The sequence below is a fragment of the Mustela erminea genome, chromosome 2 (genome assembly GCF_009829155.1).
Source record: "Mustela erminea isolate mMusErm1 chromosome 2, mMusErm1.Pri, whole genome shotgun sequence".
NCBI classification, from domain to species: Eukaryota; Metazoa; Chordata; class Mammalia; order Carnivora; family Mustelidae; genus Mustela; species Mustela erminea.
Window position 1 is genome coordinate 21,236,683 of NC_045615.1, and position 26,430 is coordinate 21,263,112.

Consider the following 26,430-nt stretch of genomic DNA (forward strand, 5'->3'; position numbering starts at 1 on the left):
GGTGGGCCCAGCTTGGCAGTGTAGACGAATCAGCACCTTCAAACAGCGGGGGCGGAAGCGGAAGCCCTGGGTTGGCCTTGGGTTCCGCTGTGGGGGATGTCCCGTGGGAGTGAGTGAGGAAATCCTGGCCCCCGCGGGTTTGAGTCCTCGCCTCTTGTCTGCCGGCAGAATCGGGCCAAGAGACCCCTGCAGGCGCGGGAGGGAGGAAGCTCAACTACCCAAGAAAAGAGCAAGTGGACAGGCAGCTGCGGGACAGAACCAAACTGTGTGCAGGGCGTTTAGAAGTCGGTCCTGGTCGGCGCCGCTGTCCTCGAGGCCATGGTGCAGGCGGAGCTCTGGGCGATACCCAGGTGAGGGCAGCGGCTCCGCCCGGGGATTCCACCGCGGAAGAACTGGGTAGATGCGGGGCAGGGAAGAAAGGATGCTGCCCGCACTGCTCCCTGCTAACACCCTGAGCGGCCGCAGTTGCGGTAGCAGCAGCAGAAAGCACAGCGCGGGCCGAGGAGGCGGCTCGAGCTGCTGGTAGAGTCCCCCAACAGCTGTTCTCTGTAGTATGCGAGTTGACACGACAGCCAAAGAACAGGGCTCCCCAATACAATCTCCTTCGAGCTCTTTTTCCTTGCTACTTGGAGCTGATTTATGCGGAAACATGCCTTGCACTTGTACCTGGAGGAATTGGAGACAGTGGATTCGACCTTTAGCGGTGGTCATCTACCTGGTGTCCATAGTGGTTGCGGTTCCTCTGTGCGTGTGGGAATTACAGAAGCTGGAGGTAAGAAGGTCCTTCACCATGAGTGTCCACCCTTTCTTCTATCTAAGGTGGCCCATTTTTTACCCCAGATGCCCCAGACTTGATATCCTGAAAATTACGTCATGTAAACGAGCCCAGTCTTAGTTGATAAACCTGTCTGGTTTCTTGTTCACGGTATTTCAAAGCATGCTGCGGGTGGAAGGCGGACCAGGTTGAGAAAATAGACTATATTAAGATTGCTGCTTAGAAGAGCACTCTTTTGCAAGTATTCATCAATTCCCAGAAAGTAAGGTAATTTTATTCCTGAAATCTGATCTGTTCAGATACTGGACTTGACTAGATCAAATAAACAACCTTGAAAACCATGTATTTGAATTCTGTTAGCACTTAACTAGCTTCCTGAATTAAAGGATTCTAGTGGGTTTAAATTTGTAGTTTGTTTTTACTTAGAAATTAGCTCTAGCTCTTAACCCACAAAGATTTTGCAAAAAGTCCCTTGTATATTTTTTGATGTCATATTCTTATTGTGACATCAGTAAAGTGTACTACAAGCTGGAAGACCCCAAGGTAAATACTCAACTCAGATGGGTACTTTATAAAAATTGTACAGTGAGTTTTCAATTCTAAGTTAATAAATACCAGAAAGTACTTTTATTTAGCAACACCTATTTTACAAGAGCAATGGCAAGCCCATGGCTATTTTAGGCTTTGGAAATGATTCTTAAATAATTAAACAAAATGCAGCTTAATATACATTTTGTTTTCTCTATGTTCACTAAATTATATTTTGTTGACTTTCCCATATTGGCATAGCCTATGTAGTTATTTGTCATGTTAATATAATATTCCACTATGTTAAATAGTCCCCATTTGTTAGAATTGTAGATTATTCTCATGATTTGTCTACCAGAAATCAAGTATAGACATCTTCATGCAACTAGGATTCTCTTACTTGGGAGTATTTTTTTGGAGTGTGTCATAGGAACTCCTTTTAAGGCTAATACATTTAATATCAGTATCAATCCAATGTAAGATTTCACTTAGCTGTTAGTTACCTGTGGTTTTTAAGTGCCAGCTTGTAAGGAAAATTTTAATCTGCAGTCTCTACTGCAAACACCCTGAACCAAATTCTCTTCATGTCTTATCTGGACTATTCTCAATTCACCAGCCAAATTATCTGATTAAAACCTAAGTCACAGTATGTGCCTCTTCTGTAAATTTTCCAATCACTCAGAGTTCCAGATTAAAAGCCGGCAGCTTTAACTATGGCCAGTATAGCCCGGCATAATCTGCCACCACCCCCACCTCATCCCCCTCTGACTTACCCCAATTCTGGGCTTCTACCACTGATTTTGCTCAGACATGTTGGGGTAGGCTACGGCCCTTACATTAAATGTTCCCCATTCGTGGCATTCTCTTATCCCAGGTGGTATTCTTATTCCTTTATGTCCTTCAGGCCCACTCATGTCACCCAGCTACCCTGTTTAAAAATTGCAAACTTTCCTTCATCCCAGTGATAAATCAGGCATGTGTTCAGTATGGTGAGAGCTAAAAACCTGGTTCCCACTTGCATGGAACTTCGTGGTGGAGACCACTACTACAACAACAACAACAACAACAACAACAACAAAACAATGAAAAACAAACAAACAAACCCCCAAATCAGTAAAATAAAATTGCACAAAATGCTATGGAAGAAACTAAAAAAAGATCTAAGAAATGAACAATTGGGCATCTTCAAAACACCACTACCAGCTATGGAAAATTAAGTGGAAGTAAAGGGACATTAGAAAGCTCTTCACGATAGTTAAGAAGTCATCAGTGCCTGAGTTACAATGACTTATGACCCAAATCAGGATAGTAGAAATAGAGATGGAAAAGTGAATTTGAAGTATCCTTGGCAGTGAAGAAACCGGACTTTACCAAAGGTTGGGTTGGGGAGGAGAGGCAATGAAAGAAAGAAAGTAATCAAGAACGACTGTGAGTTTTTTTTATCTTGAACAGTAGGGTAAATAGTGATACCAGTTACTGAGATGGAAAGTTGATCGGGACAGGTTTGAGAGAAATTTGAGTTCTGCTTTGGACATTTAGTTTGAAGTGGATGAGAGACCATCAGTTGGATACGCAAGGCAAGAGTTCAGAAAGGTTCGAGCTGCAGATATTAAAATGAGAGTTGTCAGGAAAGAGATGGTGCCTAAGGTCATAAGGATAGGGTGCCTGGGTGGCTCCGTTGGTTAAGTGCCTGTCTTGTGCTCGGGTGGTGATCCTGGAGTCCTGGGGTGGAGCCCTGCATCAGCCTACCTACTCAGAGGGGAGCCTGCTTCTCCCTCTCCCACACTCCCTGGCTTGTGCACTGGCTCTCTCTCTCTGTCAAATAAATAAGTGAAATCTTAAGGGAAAAAAAAAATCCGTAAGGGTGAATGAGATTATAGAGGCTAAGAACCTGGCACCAACATTTAGAAATCTGGTAGATGAATGGAACTTTTTGTTTCCCTCAGCCAGTGAGGAAAGAGAATGCCGAAAGAGTGGTGTCTGGAAGCCAGAAAAGGAGAGTGTTTTCAGGAGCTGAATAGTGCTCCTGAGTCGTCTGCTGGTTTTCATAAGGTAGGAGGGTCATTGGTGATCCTAGGAATGGTTTCTGTGGAGCTGTAGGGACTGAAACTGTTGGAAGAATGAATGTGAGTCAAAGAAGTGGTATCAGGATACGAAGACAAGTTTTTTTGTTCATTTTTGGTTTTGTTTTGAGTGTTTTTACTATGAAGTGGACCAGAGAAATGAATGGCATTATGGATAGGAGTGTGGGTTAAGTCAGGTTTTTTTGGTTTGGGTTTTTTTTCTCTTGTGTTTTGTTTTTAAGGTTACATACAATAAGTAGAGCATGTCCCCAAGATTTAGGTGTAATTTTATTTGATCTTCTTAAAACCTGTGAATCATAGGAGTTGTCCTCATCCTATGGGTAGGAAAACTGACACAGAGAGATAGTGGCTAACATGACATTGTGCTAATTGCTTTATATACGATATGTCATTCTCTACATCACTATTCACTAAATGAGTTTATGTATCAAAAATGCGTAACATGGGGCCTGCCACATAGTAGGTGTTCAGTAAACCCTATATCACTGTTTTTAAAATTTCACTATTGCTTTGGAGCCCCAATTTCTTTTTCATGTGGAATAACATCTTAGTTGGGATTGGGTTCTCAGTTGAACGCCTGAAGCAGAGTAACATACATTTGCTTGAGCACTAAATGTTAAGGAACAGTTTGCATGAAAAACATTTTTGTGTTTTAAACACTAGCATTCTTGTGCTTCCACAGTGAGAAGTCAGTGGGAACTGAGATTGTAAAAAATAGGAAGTTCATAGAGCCCATCCTGTGCCACGGTGGGGCATATACTTACTTATTGGAATGGGAAGATGACCATCTGAACTACTTAAACTATTTCTGTCTCTTACTTGGCTAAGCATGAATAATGGAAGTCCAGTAAGTTAAATGCACACATACTGTCAAACTACTCTGCTGTCATTTTACCCTGCCCTACGTGTCCTTATACCCCAAGTAGCTTCTCTCTATGTAAGTGCTCCTCTCTTCTCCTGAGGATTGAATCCAGAGAGCACTCTCATTGCACTCTACTCTCTGCTCTGAAAGCATTTGGCTCAGCTTTACTTAACTCACTCCTGGATGATTGTCCTTAATGGTTTTTTCTTTCCTCTCTGCTTTCTTCAAGTTACCATAGGAGGGAAAAATCTATACTACGTATCTCCACTTATGGCTGATAAGTCTAATAATCTTAATGATATCCTCATATCAATTCAAATGTGAATAATTTATTGAGAAATAAATGTAAATTAAAATAAAGGTAATAATTATATTAATAATTTCTACAGATACCTAACATTTACTTACTTCTTAAATATATGTGCACACAAAACAGATGCATATAGCTTTTTTAGGTATCTCAAAAGTCAAAAAACTATAAAACCAGTGATTCAAATTAATGGCATCAATATGGACAGATGATGTGTTTCTGAAACTACCACCTGCAATGTAAAAATGGTACTGACTCTTTGATGCAAGATTTTTTTTTTAATTTGGCATCACTCAGTTGCCAAATGACTCAGTTCTCTAGTCACTTGTTTTATGATCATTTGAAAAGAACTTTCTTTTTTATAGCACACTGAGGATGCTTGGCCTTCATTAGTCACAAGCACATCATTTTTCTCTTAAGTCTACCACCAAGTTGGCAGTAAGGAATTATAACAAACGTGGGCATTAAAATTACTTGACAATACAGTTCTTAATTGTCACCTTATAACAGAGAAGATCTAGAAAATGCTGCTATTATTATTCTAGGTCATCGTTAAAAGGAACATGGGTCTTCCTTGACTTATAATGGGGTTATGTCCTGATAAGCCCATCATAAGTGGGATATATTGTATGTAAAAATGCATTTAATGCACTTAACCAGCCAAACATCATCTCTTAGCCTAGCCACTTTAAATATGCTCAGAATAACTGTAGCTTACAGTTGGGCAAAATCATCTAACACAGGCTATTTTATAATAAAGTATCAAGTATCTCATGTCCTTTATTGAACACTGTACTGAAAGTGAAAAACAGAATGGCACTGTGGGTATACAGAAGGTTCTCAATTATGATGGTTTGACTTAACGATTTTTTTGACTTTACAGTAGTGTGAAGGCAGTATACATTCAGTAGAGACTGTACTTCAGATTCTGAATATTGCTCTTTTCCTGGGTTAGTGCTTTGTAGTGTAATGTTCTTCTCATGATGCTGGGCCGGGGCAGCAAGCTGTAGCTTTCCACCAGCCCTGCAATCATGAGGGTAAACAACCGATACAGTTAAAGCCCTTCTGTGCCCATATAGCCATTCTGTTTTTCACTTTCAGTATTCAGTAAATTACATGAGATACGAGATCTTGAACACTTTATAGTAGGCTGTGTTTTAGATGATTCTGCCCAAGTAAGTGTAGGCTAATGTAAGAGTTCTGAGCATGTTTAAGGGAGGCAAGGCTAGGCTATACTGTTTGGCAGGCTAAGTGCATTAAATGCAATTTCAACTGAGGGTATTTCAACAGCAATGGGTTTATGGGTTTTTCATGGGTTGATGGGTTTATGGGTTTTTCCAGATGTAATCCCATCACATGTGAAGGAAGTTGTTAAGTGTATAGATTGTCTACCCTCCTGATCCCATCTCTGACTGGGAGCTACAGCTCCCTGCCCCTGCCCAGCATCTGGAGAACATCAGACCACACAGCAAAACACTGAGGAAAAGATCAAAATTTAAAGTATAGTTTCTACTGAATGCACATTATTTTTGCACCATTGTAAAGTCAAGAAATTGAAAGTTGAATCAGGTAAGTCTGGGACCACCGGTACTAAATATTAAATGAAATTGAGCCAAGCAAAAATCCTGGAAAATGATTGCACAGACATTGCTTTTAGAATCTTCATCTCCACATACTTAGCTTTCACTTACTGTTTTGATTATTCCCCAGCATTCAGCAATACTTTTTGTGTAATTAGTCCTTGAACAGCATGGGTGTGAACTGCTATAGGTCCACTTATACACAGATATTTGTCAGTAAATACAGTGTAGTGCTATAAATGTATTTTCTCTTTGATTTTTAATAGCATTTTCTTTTCTCTAGCTTACTTGCTTACTTTAAGAAAACATATATGTAACATACAGAATATCTATTAAAGGACTATTTATGTGATAGGTAAGGCTTCTGATCAGTAGTGGGCTGTTAGTTTTTGGGAATCAAAAATTATATGCAGATTTTCACCTGTACAGGAGTTGGGGTGCTGTCAAATTGTTCAAGGGCTAACTGTGTTTGCTGTTCAGGTTTTCCATACTGTTTAGTGTAGAAGTTCATTGTTGTAAAAATGCATTTGTTCTCTCTATACTTAAAACGCTTTTTATACCCCTGTTGAAAAAAAAATCTTGTTCAAAAAAAGTAAAACTAGAAGTTGTGGACTTTAGCTCTTTTAATTAACTGTTCACATCCCAAAAGTACCAAAATTAAATGCCCACTTTTTTTCCTTTAAAAAAATGAGCATTAATTTGTACTCCTGCCTTGAAGAGTGAATTCACAAATTAATATAAAATTCACTCCCTCGTGCTCCACAGATAGAACAGAAGTTCAGAATTTGGGGGGGTGGGCAGGAAAGTGAGTGAATTGCTTCAACTCAACCTTAAGATGAGATAGCTCAGGGGTGCCTGGGTGGCTCAATCAGCTAAGAGTCTGCTTTCAGCTCAGGTCATGATCCCAGAGTCCTCCAAATCCAGCCCTTCATCCAGCTTCCTACTCAGCATGGAGTCGGCTCCTCCCTGTTCCCGCTGCTCCTCCCCCTTGCTCATGCTGTCTCTTTCTTTCTCTCTCTCTCTCAAATAAATAAATAAAATCTTTTTTAAAAAATCATCCAAAGTATATTTTTAGAAATTGAGTAAGCTTTTAAAGGATAAAATATTGATCAGATACCTAAAAAATGAAATTAGAGCTTTTTAAAATGTAATATCCTGAGTTGATACTGTTGTATATAATAGAAGTAGCATGAATTAACACAGTTTATTTGGACAGTAGTTCTGGCAGTACTTATCAAGTGGGAGGGTTAAAAGACATAACACATATAAAAAACTTAGCAAAGTTATTAGGCAATAAATACTCTGTACATGTTCTACTAACATGTTGGGTAACAATAAAATTTATAGAAAATGTAGGTAGGATTTTAACTCTCCAAACATAAAAGCAAAGGAGTAGACCATTAAAGATTTTTTGGGGGTGTCTGGGTGGCTCAGTCAGTTAAGTGTCTGATTCTTATTTCAGCTCAGGTCATAATCTCAAGGCATGAGATCAAGCCCTGAGTTGGGCTCTATCCTGAGCGTGGAGCCTGCTTGTGATTCTCTATTTAGCTTTTCAGTTATAATATCAGGATTTATTTTATTAATATTTATTTTTTTTAAAGGTTGGAATACACACCAAGGCTTGGTTTATTGCTGGAATCTTTTTGCTATTGACTATACCTATATCGCTGTGGGTGATATTGCAACATTTAGTGCATTATACACAACCGGAACTACAGAAACCAATAATAAGGTAAGTGTGAATATATTTTAATTCTTCTAGTGTTATGTTCACTTATTTCATAACTGTGATGTAAAATGTTTTTAATTTATGCTTTGCTTTCCAACTAGGATTCTTTGGATGGTACCTATATACAGTTTAGATAGTGTAAGTATATTTAATTTTATCTCATTGGCTAAGAACTTGCTTGATGATATAACTATATTTACAGAATGCTTACAGTAATGAAAGTTTATTATTTGGCAATATGGAGTCAGATTAGTAAGAAAAGTGCAAAGATTCACTTGTTTTTAATATTAGTAAAAAAGATGAAGTATGACAATAGCAAAGATGGGTGTTTTAAATTTTAAAAAATCTATAGCTATTTTTTTTTGCTTAATCGTGTAAAATTTCTAAGTACTAGCTCTTAGTCCTTTAAAAAATATAATATTTAAAATGACATTATCATCCTTTTTATGTAGTAAATCTTTTGTTTTGGGGGGGAAAAACCTGTCCCTGATGGATTCAAACATGGAGTTGACACAGATCACTGCTTTAATTTGGTTAAATATAAAGGAAATATCTTTAATTGCATTTTCTATGATTATCTCAAGAAAAATTTCAGATTATATTTAAGAACCTAATTACAGAGTAATTTAGCTTCTTTCTTCATACTATTTACACCCTCCCCCCCAACACGAATGTTTTTACGTATCCAGTACCTTTTTTGCTTTTAAAAATTCATTTCACAGATTGTCTGGTAGCTCTGATAAATTTTAGAAAGTTTGATGTAAATACCAAGTTTAAAAATTAGCATTGTGATAACCATGAATTGGAATGGCAATTCGTTTTAGCTGCAATATTTTTAACATCTGTGTTTTTTCATAGTGGATAGCTTTGAAATACCCCAGCATTGCAATATATGTGGATACCTGCAGGGAATGTTATGAAGCTTATGTCATTTACAACTTTATGGGATTCCTTACCAATTATCTGACTAACCGGTATCCAAATCTGGTATTAATCCTTGAAGCCAAAGATCAGCAGAAACATTTCCCTCCATTGTGTTGCTGTCCACCATGGACAATGGGAGAGTAAGTATGACTGATTTTAATCTTTTTATGTATTTAGACAAAATTTTTAAGCACCAGTCATTTCTCTGTAAAGCAGCATGTTAAGTACTAGGAGCAGGACTGAAAGTTTAAGAAGAGTTCCTACCCTCAAGTAGTTCATAGTCAAGTTTAAAGAGTATGAAAACACATTTTTATAATCCACACAAACGGAAGAACTCTCTTGTACATTATTTATCCTAAATAGATAACTTGCAGGGAAGAAAACTCTGTGAATCATTTAGTCAACATCCTTTCACTGTTGAAACCCAGGATCTACAGAGATTAAGATTACATAGCTAGTTAATGGCAAAATCAGGTGTAAGACCCAGGGACAAGATAGTCTAAGTGGGTAAGTGTTTAGTGTTTATTCTAGTACTATATAATGGTCTGTTGGCCTTATTCTATAGCAGTAGAGGACAATAAAGAAAAATAAAGCCTGAAAATTTCAGTTGAAGCTAAGATTGCATTTTTTATATGAATAAGCCATTGGATATTTTTCATCAAGGAAACTTTTGAAGGTACCGTTTTAGAAAGATTAATTTTGTAATACTATAAAGAATGCATTGGAGGGAGGAAGATTCCAGAAATGGAGAAATAAATTAGGAAGTTGTTATTTTAGTCCCATTTGTGAGATAAGCTGAGAAAGAGAGATGGAATTAGAATGAAAGGAGGTTGCAACTGAAGATCTGATAGGATTTGATCACTGATAATGGGGACTAAGGTGAAAGTTGCCAATCAAGATAACTATAATGATTTGGAGTTACAGTAATCAGTGTAGATCTACAACCTAGGGAGACCTGTATTGCCTACTATGCAATACAGAACCATTTGTCCAACATTGGGACTATATATGTCTCTAGTTTATACACGTGCAATGACAGGGAGCTACCTAGCTATTTTAAATGGTAAGCTCTTAATATGTTCATTAACACACTTGATATGTATTGAGCACTTAGTATGTGCCAATATATAGATAGATTCTAGTGCATATAACAGATGTAGAACTCCTAGAACCTACATTTCGGTTCGGACGTTTGGAATTAAATGAAGACACAAATACAGAGTTACTTACATCAGGAAATGCTATGAAGGTAAAGGAAAAGACTATGAAAGAGGAATAGTAAAAGAAAACTATTTTAAGTTTGAAATGGGGGAGAGATAACTGTGCCCAGCAACAAATATAATATGGATAGAGAGATTTATAGCTAATGAGCAGATTGAGGTGATCACTGGATGGAAAATTACTGAGAGGAGACATCAAGGGAAGGGGAATTCTCTTTAAAATGACATAATAGAATTCTTGGGAAGGGCAGACCAAGCACTTACACATCAAGGCTGGGGGTGAGGAGCTTGGCAAGTATCAAGGGTAATCAGGTATCGGGGTAGAGGGATGACTTAGCAGTATTCTTACTCAGTCTGACTTAGGCCCCAAGGACAAGGCCTGAGAATGATGCCTAGTTGAAAAGACAACTCAAGGGGGCGCCTGGGAGGCTCAGTGGGTTATGATCTCTGCCTTTGGCTCAGATCATGATCCCAGAGTCCTGGGATGGAGCCCCGCATCAGGCTCTCTGCTCAGCCGGGAGCCTGCTTTCTCCTCTCTCTCTGCCTGCCTCTCTGCCTACTTGTGATCTTTGTCTGTCAAATAAATAAATAAAAATCTTAAAAAAAAAAAAAGAAAGAGAAGAAAAGACAGCTCAGAGGAGACCTGTCTAAAGTTTGGTCAGGATAGTGAGAAACCATTATAGGTTGTTGAATAGAGAACTAGTGCCCAAATTTCATTTTTAGAGATTATTGTGCTCTTTGTGGACTGAATTGAGAGTGGACAAGGATGGAAGAGATTGCAGTGATCCAGTAAATACAATGATGATGGCTTGGCTTTGATTAGGACTCTCTTCCTAATACTACAGAACCTAAAATGAGACTCTAGCTCTCCCTTCAGGGTGGCTCATCACAATTAGCTAGGAGTCCACTTAAAACCCCAAACCTTTTTCAAGGGATACTACTGGTCAAAATCCCCCTAGTCTGTGCTTGTGGAATTGATTTGTTCCTAACTACACAATTACATTTATTCTTGTTAAATCTCTCAGTTGGTTTCATTTTTTTTCCTGAGACTTGAATTTTAATAGCTGCTGCCTGAATAATGTCAGCAGTGCATCCATGGTTATAACTCAGGTATTCTTTGCTTTGAAAAAAGATTAAGTGTTTACCTATGTTATGTAATTTAGAGGTATGGCTTTAGTAATAATAAAACGGCTCTTACGCATAAATGCATTGTAGGCTACCAGTCTCCCTTTAATAGATAACTGGTGTTACAACTCTGATAATTAATTAGGCTCTGCTGTTTAGGATAATTCAGTATAGTGCTTTGGTTATAAGATGTAAATAGCTGGCAAGTTTGCAGTTGTTAATTGATTAAAAAACTAGGTCAACTTTTTGTCCTCTTGCTGTAACATAAACAGTGAGCACATTGAGTTTTCTTTCAGTGAACCTTAAATTGTGTATGGAGGAGGGGAAACCATTTACCAGTTAATTTAGTATACTGGTGAAAGAAATGGTTTCATGAAATGGTACTAATCCTTACTCTATATTCCTTTCCTTCCTCTTGTTTTTAAAATTCAGGTCATGGCCTAACAAGTTAAATTTGACAGTTTGAAAAAAAATTGCCCTAGGGTGTGTACCTTGTAGTGGCATGCTAAGTCTTTAGGTTTTGTTCAGCCTTGTTAGTGGTAAATTGTTTTCTGAAGTGGCAGTACCATATTCCTCTCCCACTGACAGTATAAAACACTTCTACTTGAACCACATACTCACCTACATTTGGAATTACCCTGACTTCTTTATGTTTGCCTGTCAAGGGAATATAAAGTGGTATATTGCTGTGGTCTTAATTTGGATTTCCTTGATTAGTAATGAGGTTAAGCAACTTTTTATGTTTATTAAGTATTTGTATTTCCTTTCCCAAGGAATTCTTGTTTCTGTTTTTTGGGGGGTTTTTTGTTTTTGTTTTTTTTTTAAGATTTTACTTCTTAGAGAGTGAGAGAGAATATAGAGGTGAGAAGGTCAGAGGGAGAAGCAGACTCCCCGTGGAACTGGAAGCCCTATGCGAAGCTTGGTCCCGGAACTCCGAGATCATGACCTGAGCGGAAGGCAGTCGCTTAACCAACTGAGACACCCAGGCGCCCTGTTTCTCATTTTTTAATGGGTTGTCTGTCTCATGGCTTTGTAGGGGATATTTATATATTTAGATACAAGTCTTTGTTTACTGTGTATAGAAAATACCTTTTTTATAGTTTTTGGCATGCTTTGCCACCTTTATTAAATCTTTTGATAAATAGAAGTTTTGAATTTAATTTTAATATAGTTAAATGTATCTTATTTTATAGTCAGTACTTTTGTGTGTCTTGTTCAAAAAACTATTCCAATTACAGGATTACAAAAACATTGTCCTGTGCTTTTCTTACAAAGATTTCAAAAATTTCTCATTAAGATTTATAAACATTCGATGTTTTATGTTGTATGAAGTAGAAATGCAGTTTCATTTTATTCTGATAGCTAATTGTCCTAGCACCATTCTCTCCCTTCTCCCTCACTCACTGATCTTGCTGTCTCTGTCTTATGTCAGGTTTCAACACGTATGGGTCTGTCTGTGGCTTATTGTTTTGGTTTTTTTGTTTTTCTTCTGTTTTATTGGTTAACTTTTCTATTCCTGGACCAATTCCATACACTAACTACTACAAGTTATTAATAAACCTTAAAGTGAGGGGCTAGGGCCCTGACCCTATTATCTTGGCTATTTTGGGGGTTTTGCTCTTACATATAAACTTTAGGAACAGTTTGGCAAGTTGCTTGAAAAAACTGTGGGTTTTTTTTGTTGTTGTTGTTATTTGAATTGTCTTTGGTTTATTGACATCTTTATGATTTTTTGAGTCTTACCATGATTATGGTCTAGCTTTCTACTTACTTAGCTTTTCATTTACCTTTCAGTAAAGCACATTTCCTCAAATGTACTTTCAAAAGTCATACATATCTTTGTTGATTTTATAAACATATTTATTGATATTATAAATGGCATCTATTTTAAAAATTATTTTAATTGCTTCCAGTGTGTAGAAAGGCAGTTGGTTTTGGCATGTTGGTCTTAAATCCAAAAATCCTGTTACAATTTTCTTAGTCTGTAGATCTAAGTTCTGTGTGAAGATAGTCCTCTTCAAGTGAAGGATCTCTTTGCTTTCCAGTCTATACTGTATATTTCTCTTCTCACTGTGCAGTTGAGTAGCCTTAGATATTCTTAAATTATTCCTGATTGTAAAGGGAATTCTTATAAAATGTAATTGAATTTTATGTTTTTAAAGGTGTTTTGTAGGCATCCTTTGTCAAGTTAAATGAGCTAGCTCTCTTTTACTCCTGGCTTGTTTGAATTTTTAACGTATCTTTTGAGATGGTTGGTTTTTGCCTTAAACCTGTTAATTTAGTGAATTAGATTAATAGCTTTTCTAATGTTAAAACCCCCTGTATTTCAAGGATAAATTCAAAGTGATTAAGATGTATCATCTGCTTTGCTACACCACAAGGTTTGGTTTGCTCATATTTTGTTTAGAATTTTTACATCTATGTTCATGAGTGAGATTAGACTATAATTTTCCTTTTTTAAATTGTTCCTGTCTGATTTCCATATCCAAGTTATACTGCCTGAATAGGCATTATCACCTTTTATTTGTGTGTCACAGGAAAAGACTGTAGCTATACCATTGAAGATTAGACCTGGACTTTATGGCAGGACAAGTATAGAACTATTTAGGCATCCTGTTGTTTCTGAAATCATTTTTTAAAAAATAAAATTTTTAGGAGTTAGGCAGAATAAAAAAAGTTTAAAAATGTACAGACAGGGCCATCTGGGTGTCTCAGTCAGGTAAGCATCCTCCTCAGTTTCAGTACGGGTCATGATCTCAGGCTCCTGAGATGGAACCCCAAGTTGGGCTCCAAGCTCAGCAGTGAGCCTGCTTGGGATTCTCTCTCCCTCCAACTCCCCCTCCTGCCCCAACTCATACATGCACACACACTCTCTCAAATAAATAAATCTTTATGGGCATACGTTTATATATATTCTCACTCTCTTCTGGATCTGTTGTTATGATTCGTTTTCCATTTGTAATGCTGTTTGTATCTTTATTTTTTTCCTTGAAAATCTTGTCAGAAGTTTGCCTATTTTACTAGTCTTTTCAAGAACTGGATTTTGGGGGCACCTGGGTGGCTCAGTCAGTTAAGCATCTGCCCTTGGCTCAGGTCATGATCCTGAGGTCCTGGGATCAAGCCCCACATCAGGCTCCCTGCTCGGTGGGGAGTGGAGTCTGATCCCACCCCCCACTTGTGCTCGCTCTCACTCTGCTCACTCTCTCTCAACTAAATAAAATATTTTAAAAAACTTAAAATGATAAAAATTTTAAAGAACTGATTTTTGGCTTTGTTGATTTTCTGTGTAATATATTGGTTTTCTCTATCACTCATTTCTGCCCTATTTTTACTTCCTTTTTCCCATTTCTTTTGGTTTACTATCTTTTCCTAACATGTTAGAGCCTTAGCTCACTAATTTACATAGCCTTTCTTTTTTTTTTTTTTTGAGAGTTTTTAAATTTTTACACCAAATCTTTATACCTAATGTAGGGCTTGAACACAACCACTCCAAGATCAAGTCACTTGGTCTTCTGATTGAACCAGCCAGCCATCCCCTTTTTTAATACTGCATTAAGAACTGTATATTTCCCTTCAAGTTCTATATTCACTGAATTCCAGGTTTTTTTATAGAAATGTAATTGACATACATTATATTAATTTCAGTTGTACAATTTAATTATTAAATATTTATATGTATTGCAAAATGGTCACCACAGTAAGTCTAGTTAATATCCCATGACCACATAAATCCCAGATTTTATGTTCTGTAATTTCATTATCATCCCATTTTAAATTCCTGTTGGGATTTTTTCTTTACTGGAGTTATTCTGGAATATTTTTAAATTTCCAAACAGGATTTGGGGTGGATTTTCATTTTATTTCTTTTCATTGCAGTCAGAGAATATACTCTCTCTGAGACAGCCTTTAGAATTGGCTAAGATTTGTTTCATGTCCTTAGTACATGATCAGTTTTTATAAAGGTTTTGTATGTTTGAAGAGAGTGTAAATTTTATATTAATCAATGGCTGTGTTATATTTATGTGCATGATGGGCTCAAGCTTATGTGTTATTCAAATTCTCTGTATTTCTGTTGATTTTGACTACTTGTACTGTTACTGAAAAAGATACTTAAATTCTGCCAGGTTGTCACTTTCTTTCTATACTTCTGTCAATTTTTGTTTTATATATTTTGATGCTGTTTCTATTCCAAATAATCTTTTTTGTCTTAAGTGCCTGAGAAGTTTAGTCAGTTAAGCATCCAACTATTGATTTTTTTTTTTTTTAAGATTTTATTTATTTAACAGACAGAGATCACAAGTAGCTGGAGAGGCAGACAGAGAGAGAGGAGGAAGCAGGCTCCCTGCTGAGCAGAGAGCCCGATGTGGGGCTCGATCCCAGGACCCTGGGATCCTGACCTGAGCCGAAGGCAGAGGCTTTAACCCACTGAGCCACCCAGGTGCCCCCAACTATTGATTTTGACTCAGGTCATAATCTCAGGGTCATGAGATCAAGCCCTGCATTGGGCTCCAGGCTGAGCATGGATGGAGTCTGCTTAAGTCTCTCTCCCTCTACCTTCTTCTGCCCCTCCCCCTTCAGTCTCAGGCATGCTTTCTAATTTAAAAAAAAAAAAAAAAAAGTTCTTGTCTTAAAATTATTTTCTCTGATATTAATAGGTTTCCCATCTTTTGTTTAGTATTTGCCTGGCATATCTTTCTCTACCCTTGGCTTTCATCTTTTCCATTTCCTTATGTTTTAGATATATTACGTCTTATAAATTTAGTATTTTTTGAATTCTAATCTGACAGTTCATCACTTAAATTAGACCATTTAGATTTTTTTGATTATTGATATAGTCATTTTAAATCTTGCCATCTGTTTGTTTTCTTTTTGTCTTCTGTTCTTTTATCACTGACTCCATTTTTTAAGTAAGCCTTTATTTTAGAATAATTTTTAAATTTACAGTAAAGATGCAAAGACAAGACAGATTTATAATACACCCTTACCCAGCTTCCCCTAATGTTTAACATCTTATGTAATCATGGTACATTTGTCAAAACTAAGAAATACATTGGTGGGGTGCCTGAGTGTCTCAGTCAGTTAAGTGTTGGACTCTTGATTTCAAATTAGGTCATGATCTCAGGGTCCTGAGATCAAGCCCTGTGTGGGGGTCTGTGCTCAGCTGGCTTGAGATTCTCTTTCTCACCCTCTGCCCCTCCCCCCACTCAACATGTGCTTGTGCATGCACTCTCTCTAAAATAAATAAATCTTAAAAAAAGAAAGTACATTGGTATAATACTTCTAATTGCAAATTCTTCCGATTGCCCAAGTTTTTCCACTAATGTACTTTTTCTTTCTAGGATCCAGTTCAGGAATCCACATTCTAATGGAGATTTTAATAAATAATTTTAAAGTTTTCCAAACAGAGGAATACAAACAAATGTAAACAGAAAAATCTGTTTTAAAACACCCACATTTAACAAATAATATATTATAGATTTTTTTATTATAAAATACTTTTTAAGAAACCTTGAAAACCAAAAGCTTTTTTACAGCTCATATAGTAGCAGAATGGGGTATAATCTTTGACAATTTATAATTTTAACATGACTATTTTTACCTATTACAAAAATATGTACTTTATTGCAGCTATATCAACCTCTTTGCTACCTGGGTGCTACTCCAGATTCCACTGGTAGTTAATTATTTTGTTATTGTTGCTATTTTTGTTTTTTTACTCCATTTTTTTTTTCTTATTCCATTTTTTATCAGTGGTTTAAAAGTCACATAGTTTCTGATGTTATCATGAATACTTAAAGAGTCTAAAATTTACTGTAATTACTTAAAATCTAACTTTAATCTTAAAAATTAGATACTTTTTTTGCATTTTTTTAAAGATTTTATTTATTTATTTGACAGATTACAAGTAGGCGGAGAGGCAGGCAGAGAGAGAGGAGGAAGCAGGCTCCCCACTGAGCAGAGATCCTGATGTGGGGCTCGATCCCAGGACCCTGAGATCATGACCTGAGCTGAAGGCAGAGGCTTTAACCCACTGATAGGCGCCCCTGGATAGGCTTTTTTAAAATCTTTTGTAGATTTAACTACAAATATTAAAAATTTACTTACTCTGCACTCCTTGCATTTTCACTCTCTGTGGGATCATTTCCTTCTTTCTAAAGTCTGGCCCTTAAAAGTTCCCTGCAGTGTCAATGTAGCAGTGTCAAATTTTCTCAGGTACACCTATCCAAAAGTATCTTTATTTGCCCTAATCCTTGAAAGGCAGTTTTGTTGGGTGTAATTCTGTGTTGGCAGGAATTTTCTCCAAGCATTTTGAAGATTTTATTCTTCCTAATTCTGCCTTCGATTATTACTGCTAAGCTTCTCCTGTCAGTTTGTTATTCCATTATAGTTGATCTGTCTCCACCTGCATTTAAGACCCAGTTTTCGATGTTCTGCAGATTCACCATGAAGTATGTAGATTGTTTTATTTCTGCTTTAGTCCTGCCTAATTTACAGGGTGCCTCAACCTGTAGATTTTTATCTTTCATCTGTTATGCAGAGTTCCTAGCCATAACCTCTTCTGATTTTGTCTTTCCTCTACTGACCTCTGTAACTAAAAATATGTTAGATCTTCTGATTTTGTTCAGTTCTTTGTAACTCTCTTTCACATTTTCTCTTTGTCTCAACCTTTGCTACATTTTGGGCAATTTCTTCAAATACATCTTCCAGCTCAGTAATTCTCTACAGCTTTCAAAGGTAGCTAATTGACTTGACCCAATTTATAGAGTATGGGGCAGGAAGCACAGCATGTATAGCCAAGGCATTCTCTCAGGAGGTCTTGCAACAAGCCCAAGTGCACCCCTTAGGCCTCCACATGGGGCACACTTGGCTTTAAATGGGAGTGAACCATCTCAGCAGGGAGAAGGCTCTCAGCATACAGAACCCCAACAGTTTCTTTATTCAGTTTTATTAACATAACACCTCAAGGCTTGAATGCCAGATTCTCAGTCTCCTGTTTAGGTGTAATTCTTTTTTTTTTCCTAAGATTTATTTATTCATTTGAGAGAGAGTGTGCACATGGGGAGAGAAGCAGAGGGAGAGAGACTCCTCAAGCAGATTCTCTGCTGACTGCAGAGGCCAGCATGGGGCTCGATCCCAGAACCCTAAGATCATGACCTGAGCTGAAATCAAGAGTCAGCCACTTAACTGACTGAGCCACTCAGGTGCCCCTAGATGTAATAATTCTTAAAATTAGGGGATTTATAATACCTAACACTGATAATCAGTTCTCCTGATAGTAGTACTAAATAAAGCATTTGCCCTCAGAGCAACTTGGTCTTTTAAGAAGGCTTGCACAAGGCTGTCAAGGTAGAGAGCCTTTTTTATTTCCGGACTTTTTGTTTTGTTACTCTTTGTGAATTTTCTCCTCTGTTGAGTGAGCCCAGCAATAGGATAAAAACTGTTTATGCAGGATCTTTTTTTGTCCTTTCATAATATCTAATCAGTGATACTCTCTGGAATGATATTTAAATTCCAAACTTGAAACTGAACCTTAAATGTAAATAATACCTTCTGAATATGCTTTCACATTTACATGCATACAGTTCATTTGTTATTCAGTCTTTCTTCCAGAAACATAGAGGGATACACTTCTTTCTGTACTGTAGTAATCAGGAATTTGAGACTAAACATAGAAAGGGATATCTTTCAGAAGATGTAGTTGTCAAATTATTTTCAAAACAGCATTTAAACAATGTTTGCCACCATCTACATTCCTCCCCAGTTATCATTTAGAATGACAAGATTAAAAGAATGAAATATAAATATGGCATCATTTGTCAAAGTGATTTTAATTTGGGGGCTTTGGAGAAAATCTGGTACTATTTAAATGAGTAGTTGAAATTCTAAGGTTTTTCTTTTTCCCACTCTTTGGCAGAGTATTGCTGTTCAGATGCAAACTGGGTGTTTTGCAGTATACAGTGGTCAGACCATTCACCACTATTGTTGCTTTGTAAGTACAAAGAATTTATATTATCGTTTCTTAAAATCCTCGTGCTCTGACTTCATAAGAGGATGCACAAAGAGCATTAATTTACTTGTTTATGCTATAGATCTAGTCTGTTATAAAAAACAGAGTATGTAGAAACCCTACTATAAACAATAAATAAGATGATCATTTATAAGCAAAGAATCACCAAAGAATTCTTCTAAATAACAATCTCCACAGCTTTCTGGGAAACATTTTAAAAAATGCTTTTTTTTTTCCTCGAATATTAATGTTCACATAGCTCTACAAAAACATCTGTTACATGAAGTTAAAGTATGCTACCTTAGGTTCATTATATGGTTTTATTTTTATATGGTTAACCTAGAATATGAGTACTAGATTTCAAGGATAAGTCATATTTTTCTTTTGTAAGAATTCTGACAAGGCTTAGGAGATGAGGTAAAATGGCATATTATTAAGCTATTTGGTAAAACTATTCCCGAAAAATTTAAGAATATCAGATAAAGTGAATAGATTACATGTTTTATCTGTTAATCATAATTGTGCATGTTCAGAGAAGAGGGGGAAGAAAGGTGAAGGCAGCATTCATTTCTTTATTTTACCTTTGAGCTAGCATTTCTTTAGTAACATTTACCTTAGAATTAAACTAATTTATTTATGAAGCCATGCTTTTTCTGCAGTTTAGAAACTGGGGAATCATGTAAGTTAATTCTGAGATCTGGGTATTCATAAAATTTACCTCCCAAGATAGTTTGGGGAAAAAATTATAGTTTTATTTATTGACTTGTATTACATGTCTTAATAAGGTTTTCAAAATTAGGTGACATTAATTTTTTTTTTAATCTAGTAATTACCTCCTCTAATTCAATGTATATGTCTTATTTTGGATTTAAGATGAGGGATAATAATATGGTAGCATTACTGGAAAATTATTTTCATTTTAAACCACCTCTCTGACCAAAAATCAAGTGGAGTCTTATCTATGGGGTCTTTTAACTAAACTGACTTGTAAATTTAAGTATTACTGTCAGTGCTGTGTTTTAAACTATATTTTGTTTTAGTTAATCATAAATCTCATTTTTACCATTTTTAAGAATCTGTGAGCTGCTTGGTATATATGATGAAGGGAACTTTAGCTTTTCGAATGCTTGGACTTATTTGGTTATAATAAACAACATGTCACAATTGGTGAGTAAATATTAATTTTAATTACATTAAATTAGTATCTTTGACTCTTAATTTTCTTAGAAGTTTCTCTGGGAATAAAGTTCATTGTTTTTTAATTTTGAAATTCAATTTATAGGAAGGAACTTGAAGAAACTTTGACATGTCTTTATACATATATAAAAATACAGTATCTTTGTAAATTATCTGGTGACTTTTACCTTGACCTGTTGTTCATGTTTGTTCATTTGGTTCTGGTAGTCATTACACACTTGTGTGGATATCATAAATGAAAGCACAGTGTTCTCCTTAAAAAACACATAACCTAGGCATACTCAAAAAGAGAAAATTTCTATGTCTTTAAAAAAAAAAAGTGTAATTGGTATTTGACAGTACCATGTTTGTTTGGGTTTTTTAAAATATTTGGTTTTTTTCTTTTTAAAGATTTTATTTATATATATATCTGAGAACGTGCACCTGGGTGTGCAGCACAAACAGGAAGAGAAGCAGGCTCTCCACTGAGCAGGGAGCCAGATGCAGGGCTCGATCCCAGGACCCTTGGATTATGACCTGAGCCAAAGGCAGATGCTTAACCAACTGAGCCACTCAGGCGCTCCAGTACCAGGTTTGAATAAAAATGGAGAAATAAGGGGCGCCTGGGTGGCTTAGTGGGTTAAAGCCTCTGCCTTCAGCTCAGGTCATGATCCCAGGGTCCTGGGATTGAGCCCCGTGTCAGGCTCTCTGCTCACCAGGGAGCCTGCTTCCCCCCCAACCCCACCACATGCCTCTCTGCCTACTTGTGATCTCTGTCTGTCAAATAAATAATAAATAAAATCTTTAAAGAAAAAAAAATGGAGGAATAAATTTCTCTCATATATGTGGAATAAAGGAAAATTGTGAATGCCTTTTTAAAAAACTATGATCTAGAAACTGAAATGCTCTAAAAAATAACTGTCTGGGGCACCTGAGTGGCTCAGTTGGTTAAGTGTCTGCCTTCAGCTCAGGTCATGATCAAGCCTGTGAAACATACAAAAAGTAACATACTTAAAGTGGGGGAAAAGTCAGGCAACAAAATTTTACATTTTAGTTGATGATACCTGCTAAAAAGCACCTTGTGTGTAGAAGGGAATGATTGGATAATGAGACTGTGGGCAGCTTTGTATTTTTCTTTATTGCTTTCATATTCTAAAATATTTTACCTGAACATTTTATATAATTATAATGGGGAAAACTAAAGTTCTAGGGAAATGTTTATTTGTATGTACAATGCACTAGGTTGTTAGAACTGATTTCTAAAAATAAACGATAGTCTTGAAAACTTATTTTAAAAAAATAAATTGAGCTGGATTAACATACTGCCCTCAAGAAAAATTGTTTCCCTGATTCCTTTCATATTTCATGGTCATAATTTTAGTCAAATAGTACTTATTTACTATGTTGTCTAATAAGCAGATATATATTTTTATTTGGGCTGAATGAGGGCCTTTTCCTCCATTCATGACAGTCATTTATTCATTATTCTCCTTATGGGCCCCCATAAGGGAATACTCAGAAACATTTTCAGGGAAGACATTATACATCTCTTCTGAGAAATTTCGTATCCTGTAATTTCATCCACAGTAAACTCTGAAAGCTCATTATTTATCTAAAAATAACAGAATAGGGGCATCTGGGTGGCTCAGAGAGTTAAAGCCTCTGCCTTCAGCTCAGGTCATGATCCCAGAGTCCTGGGATCAAGCCTCACATCGGGCTCTCTGCCTGCTTGTGATCTCTGTCTGTCAAATCTTTAAAATAAAATAAAAATAACAGAATAGAAAACCTAGAAAAAACTGCCTAAAATATTACTCTGTACCAGGTCTCTGGTTTGTAACTGTTATTTCTGTTACTGTATTTAGTTATTCTTATTGAAGTTTAACTGTTGTTAATTTTGTTTCTAGTTTGCCATGTATTGCCTGCTTCTATTTTACAAAGTACTGAAGGAAGAACTGAGTCCAATCCAACCTGTTGGCAAATTTCTTTGTGTAAAACTGGTGGTTTTTGTTTCTTTTTGGTAAGTGTTGCTTTCTCTTGAATATAGATGTTCTCATTTTCTACAGGGCAATAACACTATTGATTAGGGAGGATTTTCAAAATAGTTTTAATATAGAAAATGAATTAAAATGTTTCTGCTTACCTTTTGAAAAGTTCATCTGTTTAGCCCTTCTTGGTTTTTCATAAAGAAATAATCAGATGGTCACCATCACACTTATAAGAAGAAAATAATTTGAGACAGCCTGTCTCAGCACTAGAGGAATCATTAAAGAATATATGGTGGTCCTTTCATATAAGAGAATAGTCTATAGTTTGAAAGATAAACATAAGAATATTTAATAATGTGAGGTAATGTTCATTTACTTAGTAAAATACATTTTTTAAAAAAGATTTTATTTATTTATTTGACAGAGAGAGATCACAAGTAGGCAGAGAGGCAGGCAGAGAGAGAGGAGGAAGCAGGCTCCCCACCAAGCAGAGAGCCCGAGGCGGGACTCGATCCCAGGACCCTGAGACCATGACCCGAGCCAAAGGCAGAGGCTTAACCCACTGAGCCACCCAGCAAAACTGTACATAGTCCCAGTTTAGTAAAAAGGGTGGGTGATGGGGGACCTAGAAACAAATACACCAAATTTAACAGTATACAAGTACAAAAAGGGGAAAAAGAATCATCCTTGAAACCCTACCATCCAGAAAGAATGATTAATATTGTGGTGCAGATAATGTTACATATAAAATGCCACAGAAAGAGTTTCATACCATAAAAACTTGCTGAATTCAAGGATACATTCAGTATGCTGTGGATATAGTTCTCTATCAATAAAGTGAGGATATAGTTTTCTTACCATTTGGGTTTTTATGGTTTTACTCAGTATTCTGTTCTGTGGATCTAACTTTTTAACTACTCTCCTATTGACATTTAGGTTGTTCCTAATTCTTTGACCATTATAAGCAGTATTAAAGTAAAATTCTTACATACAGAACTTAACTATCTCATTATTAGCTGTTAAAATTTAACCTTAGGGTCATAGTCATGGATGTGCTGGAAATGTTCATTGTGACTCCCACCTTGGGAGTCCAGTGCCTTCTGAGTTTGTCTGTAGTTCCAGCACTTCTAACAAGACTGGTTTCAAAATGTTTTAAAAAATAATCTGAATAATTAATATATGTGTAAATAACACTTGTCCTTTATTTTAAATGTTTATTATTCCAGGTTTTGGGCATTGTCTGGGTATAGGAAGAACTTAAAATCTAATTACTTGTATACACTTTCAAAACAAAGACATATAAACCAAGTTTTGAAGTTCCATGTGTATAAGAATGCATAATCAAAATTCGTATGACGAAACTACTGGAAGAATAAACTTTTAAAGCGGATAAATGTATTTACAATAGATGTGCAATGTCTTCAGGAGTATGCTATGAAGGCAGGGTGGTGGTGGTGTGGTGGTCCACAAGTTGTACTGGGGTTTAACTTTTTAAATGGCATATTTTTAAAACACCTGCTCATTTTATGCTTGATATAGATATGGCGTTTACCTTTTCCTAACATATAGGCAAGCAGTAGTTATTGCTTTGTTGGTAAAAGTTGGCGTTATTTCTGAAAAGCATACATGGGAATGGCAAACTGTAGAAGCTGTGGCTACAGGACTCCAGGTTAGTGCTCTCTGTGAACTTAATAAAACTTTACTGTTTACCCATTTTACATATTATCTCCTGAACCTGATAACATGTAGGCTGTGGGGATTCTATTCTCCTCACTCTGCAGAGGAGGAAAAGGAGGAACCCTAGAGAGACTAGCCATCATCACTAATATGTGGTAGAACCAGGAATAGAACCTAGATTTGGTTTTTCCTAGTCAGTTTCTCTCTGTGCATTTCTCTTAGTCTTTGGGCAGTGGATTGAGAATACATTGTATTTTGCTAAAACATACTTGACTGAGGTAGTATAAAATAGATATAAATTGTTGCCATTTTGTCCTTTAAGAGATCAAAAATAGTTATTTTAGAAAAAGAAAAAATGAATATAACCTTATGAGGAAAAAACAGCTGTTGATATTCAAATACTTGCTGAGAAGAGAGAAAGATAGTGCTTTTCCTTTATCTACAAAACTAGATATAAGCTTAAAGATGGCTGCTTTTTTGTTTTTGTTATTGTAGGACTTTATCATCTGTATTGAGATGTTCCTTGCCGCTATTGCTCATCACTACACTTTCTCATATAAACCCTATGTCCAAGAAGCAGAAGAGGGCTCATGCTTTGATTCCTTTCTTGCCATGTGGGATGTTTCAGATATTAGGGATGATATTTCTGAACAAGTAAGGCATGTTGGTAAGTACCAGCCATTTCATTCACCCAAATAGACAGGTTCTTGCAGTTCTCCTACTAGGGCAATTTAGTAGCTATTTCAGAGATGAAAAGATTTTGTTTAAAGCAGTACCAGTAAGGCTCTTCAAATTGAGAGATGGGAGGGAGAACTTATTCTTAGCATGTTAAGTTTATAGTGGTAAAAACAACTTTTTGCTAACTTGGAAACTTTTCTATTACTTTAAAGGAAGGACAGTCATGGGACATCCTAGGAAAAAGTTTTTTCCTGAGGATCAAGATCAAAATGAACATACAAGCTTGTTATCCTCATCTTCACAAGATGCAATTTCTGTTGCCTCTTCTGTACCACCTTCACCCATGGGTCACTACCAAGGGTTTGGACACACTGTGACTCCCCAGACTACACCTACTACAGCTAATGTATCTGATGAACTATGTAATGATACTGCAGAAGAGAAAAAAGAACTTATAGATAAATCCGTGGCCTCCTGAACAGTGTGCAAAAGTAAACTACTCCTGCTACCATGTTGTTTCATTACCTGGTATCCCATTGCTCAGGATTTTGTGCTTGGGACAAGCCATAAATGATGGAAAACTTCAACACAAAGAAGGTGAAAGCCAGGTGGAACTACTGGATTTATATAACTGACTGAGTTTTGTATATCACAAATAATTAGTCTGAATATCCTAGACTTAGACTTGATTTCTTCTTAACATTAGAGTATCACATACTCCAATGGTAGAAAATGATTCTACTAAATGTTCCTCATACTACATTGCTTTATCAAGAGGATGGACATTAAAAAAAAAAAAAAAATCAATGCTCCCTACCACTGCTGCATGAATATAATGCTCTGGGTTTAGCAGAAAGTGTAATTTGGAAATATGAATTAGTGGAACTTAATCATAATCATGTGCCATATATGCCTACCTAACAATTATTTCTCTATTTCTCAACTGGATGTCTTTCAATAAATAAGAATTTATCATTTATTTTCTGCAATTTTTTGTCTCTCATTCTTTAAACATAAACCCTTAATATTTTTACAAAAAGTTCTTGATTAGAGGCACAGCAAAAAAGAAGTCCAGAAAGATTAAAGTTTAGAAATTGCATACCTAAAATGAAAAGACACCTGTGTCTTCTGTTCCTTTCAGGAGAATTAAGTAGGACCTAATATTAATCTTTAAAACAACTACTATTTAAAAATCCTATTTGCAACACTGGTAATAGATTAACAGATTATCCATGACTTTTAGATGAAAATAAGCTGGATAGAAGACTAAGAGAATAAATAAGAACCTTGTGATAGAAATGGAGTCTAGGGATGCCTGGGTGGCTCAACTGGTTGGGCATTTGCCTTCAGCTCAGGTCATGATCCCAGGGTCCTGGGATCAATTCCTGCATTAAACTCCTTCCTTCCTTGGAAGGGACCCTGGTTTTTTCCTCTGCCTGCCTGCCCTGCCTGCTACTCCCCCTGCTTGTGTTCTCTCTCTCTCTCTCTCCCTCTGACAAATAAATGAATAAAATATTTTCAAAAAAAAAAAAGAGAAAGAAATAGAGTCTACTTTTCCTTAGTGCTTTGAAGGGTGTCAGCAAACAAAGCTAGGCTGAGTATTCTTAATTACTCATTAAACCACAGTCAGAAGATGTGGAGGTTCTATTTCAGAGACATTTATTACTCAGGGTGGAGTTTCTCTAATTGCTAATCACAACCCACCGGGTAATGTTTAACATTCTATACTGAAATTTAGAAAGTGCCAGTGTAGGTTGTTAACATAGCAA

The 26,430-nt window shown here is 36.4% G+C and overlaps 1 protein-coding gene across 1 annotated transcript; it reads left to right on the forward strand.

Moving 5' to 3' along the window:
• The first annotated feature begins 82 nt into the window (after positions 1-82).
• Positions 83-25,640, forward strand: TMEM184C (transmembrane protein 184C). The gene is made up of 10 exons (XM_032332467.1): positions 83-772; positions 7,741-7,871; positions 7,970-8,006; positions 8,727-8,932; positions 19,053-19,127; positions 20,219-20,312; positions 22,226-22,338; positions 23,876-23,975; positions 24,479-24,650; positions 24,874-25,640. Exons 1-10 carry the CDS (start codon positions 554-556, stop codon positions 25,137-25,139), a joined length of 1,413 nt encoding a protein of 470 aa, XP_032188358.1. The 5' UTR covers positions 83-553; the 3' UTR covers positions 25,140-25,640.
• The last annotated feature ends 790 nt before the right edge of the window (positions 25,641-26,430 follow it).

What these genes read in the sequence shown, in the direction of transcription:
- TMEM184C (XM_032332467.1), top strand. Translation starts at nt 554, where the DNA reads ATGCGAGTTGACACGACAGCCAAAGAACAGGGCTCCCCAATACAATCT. An exon ending in CTATATACAGTTTAGATAGT is followed by an intron (nt 8,007 to 8,726) that starts GTAAGTATATTT and finishes GTTTTTTCATAG; the next exon opens with TGGATAGCTTTGAAATACCC. An exon ending in CTGTGGCTACAGGACTCCAG is followed by an intron (nt 23,976 to 24,478) that starts GTTAGTGCTCTC and finishes TTGTTATTGTAG; the next exon opens with GACTTTATCATCTGTATTGA.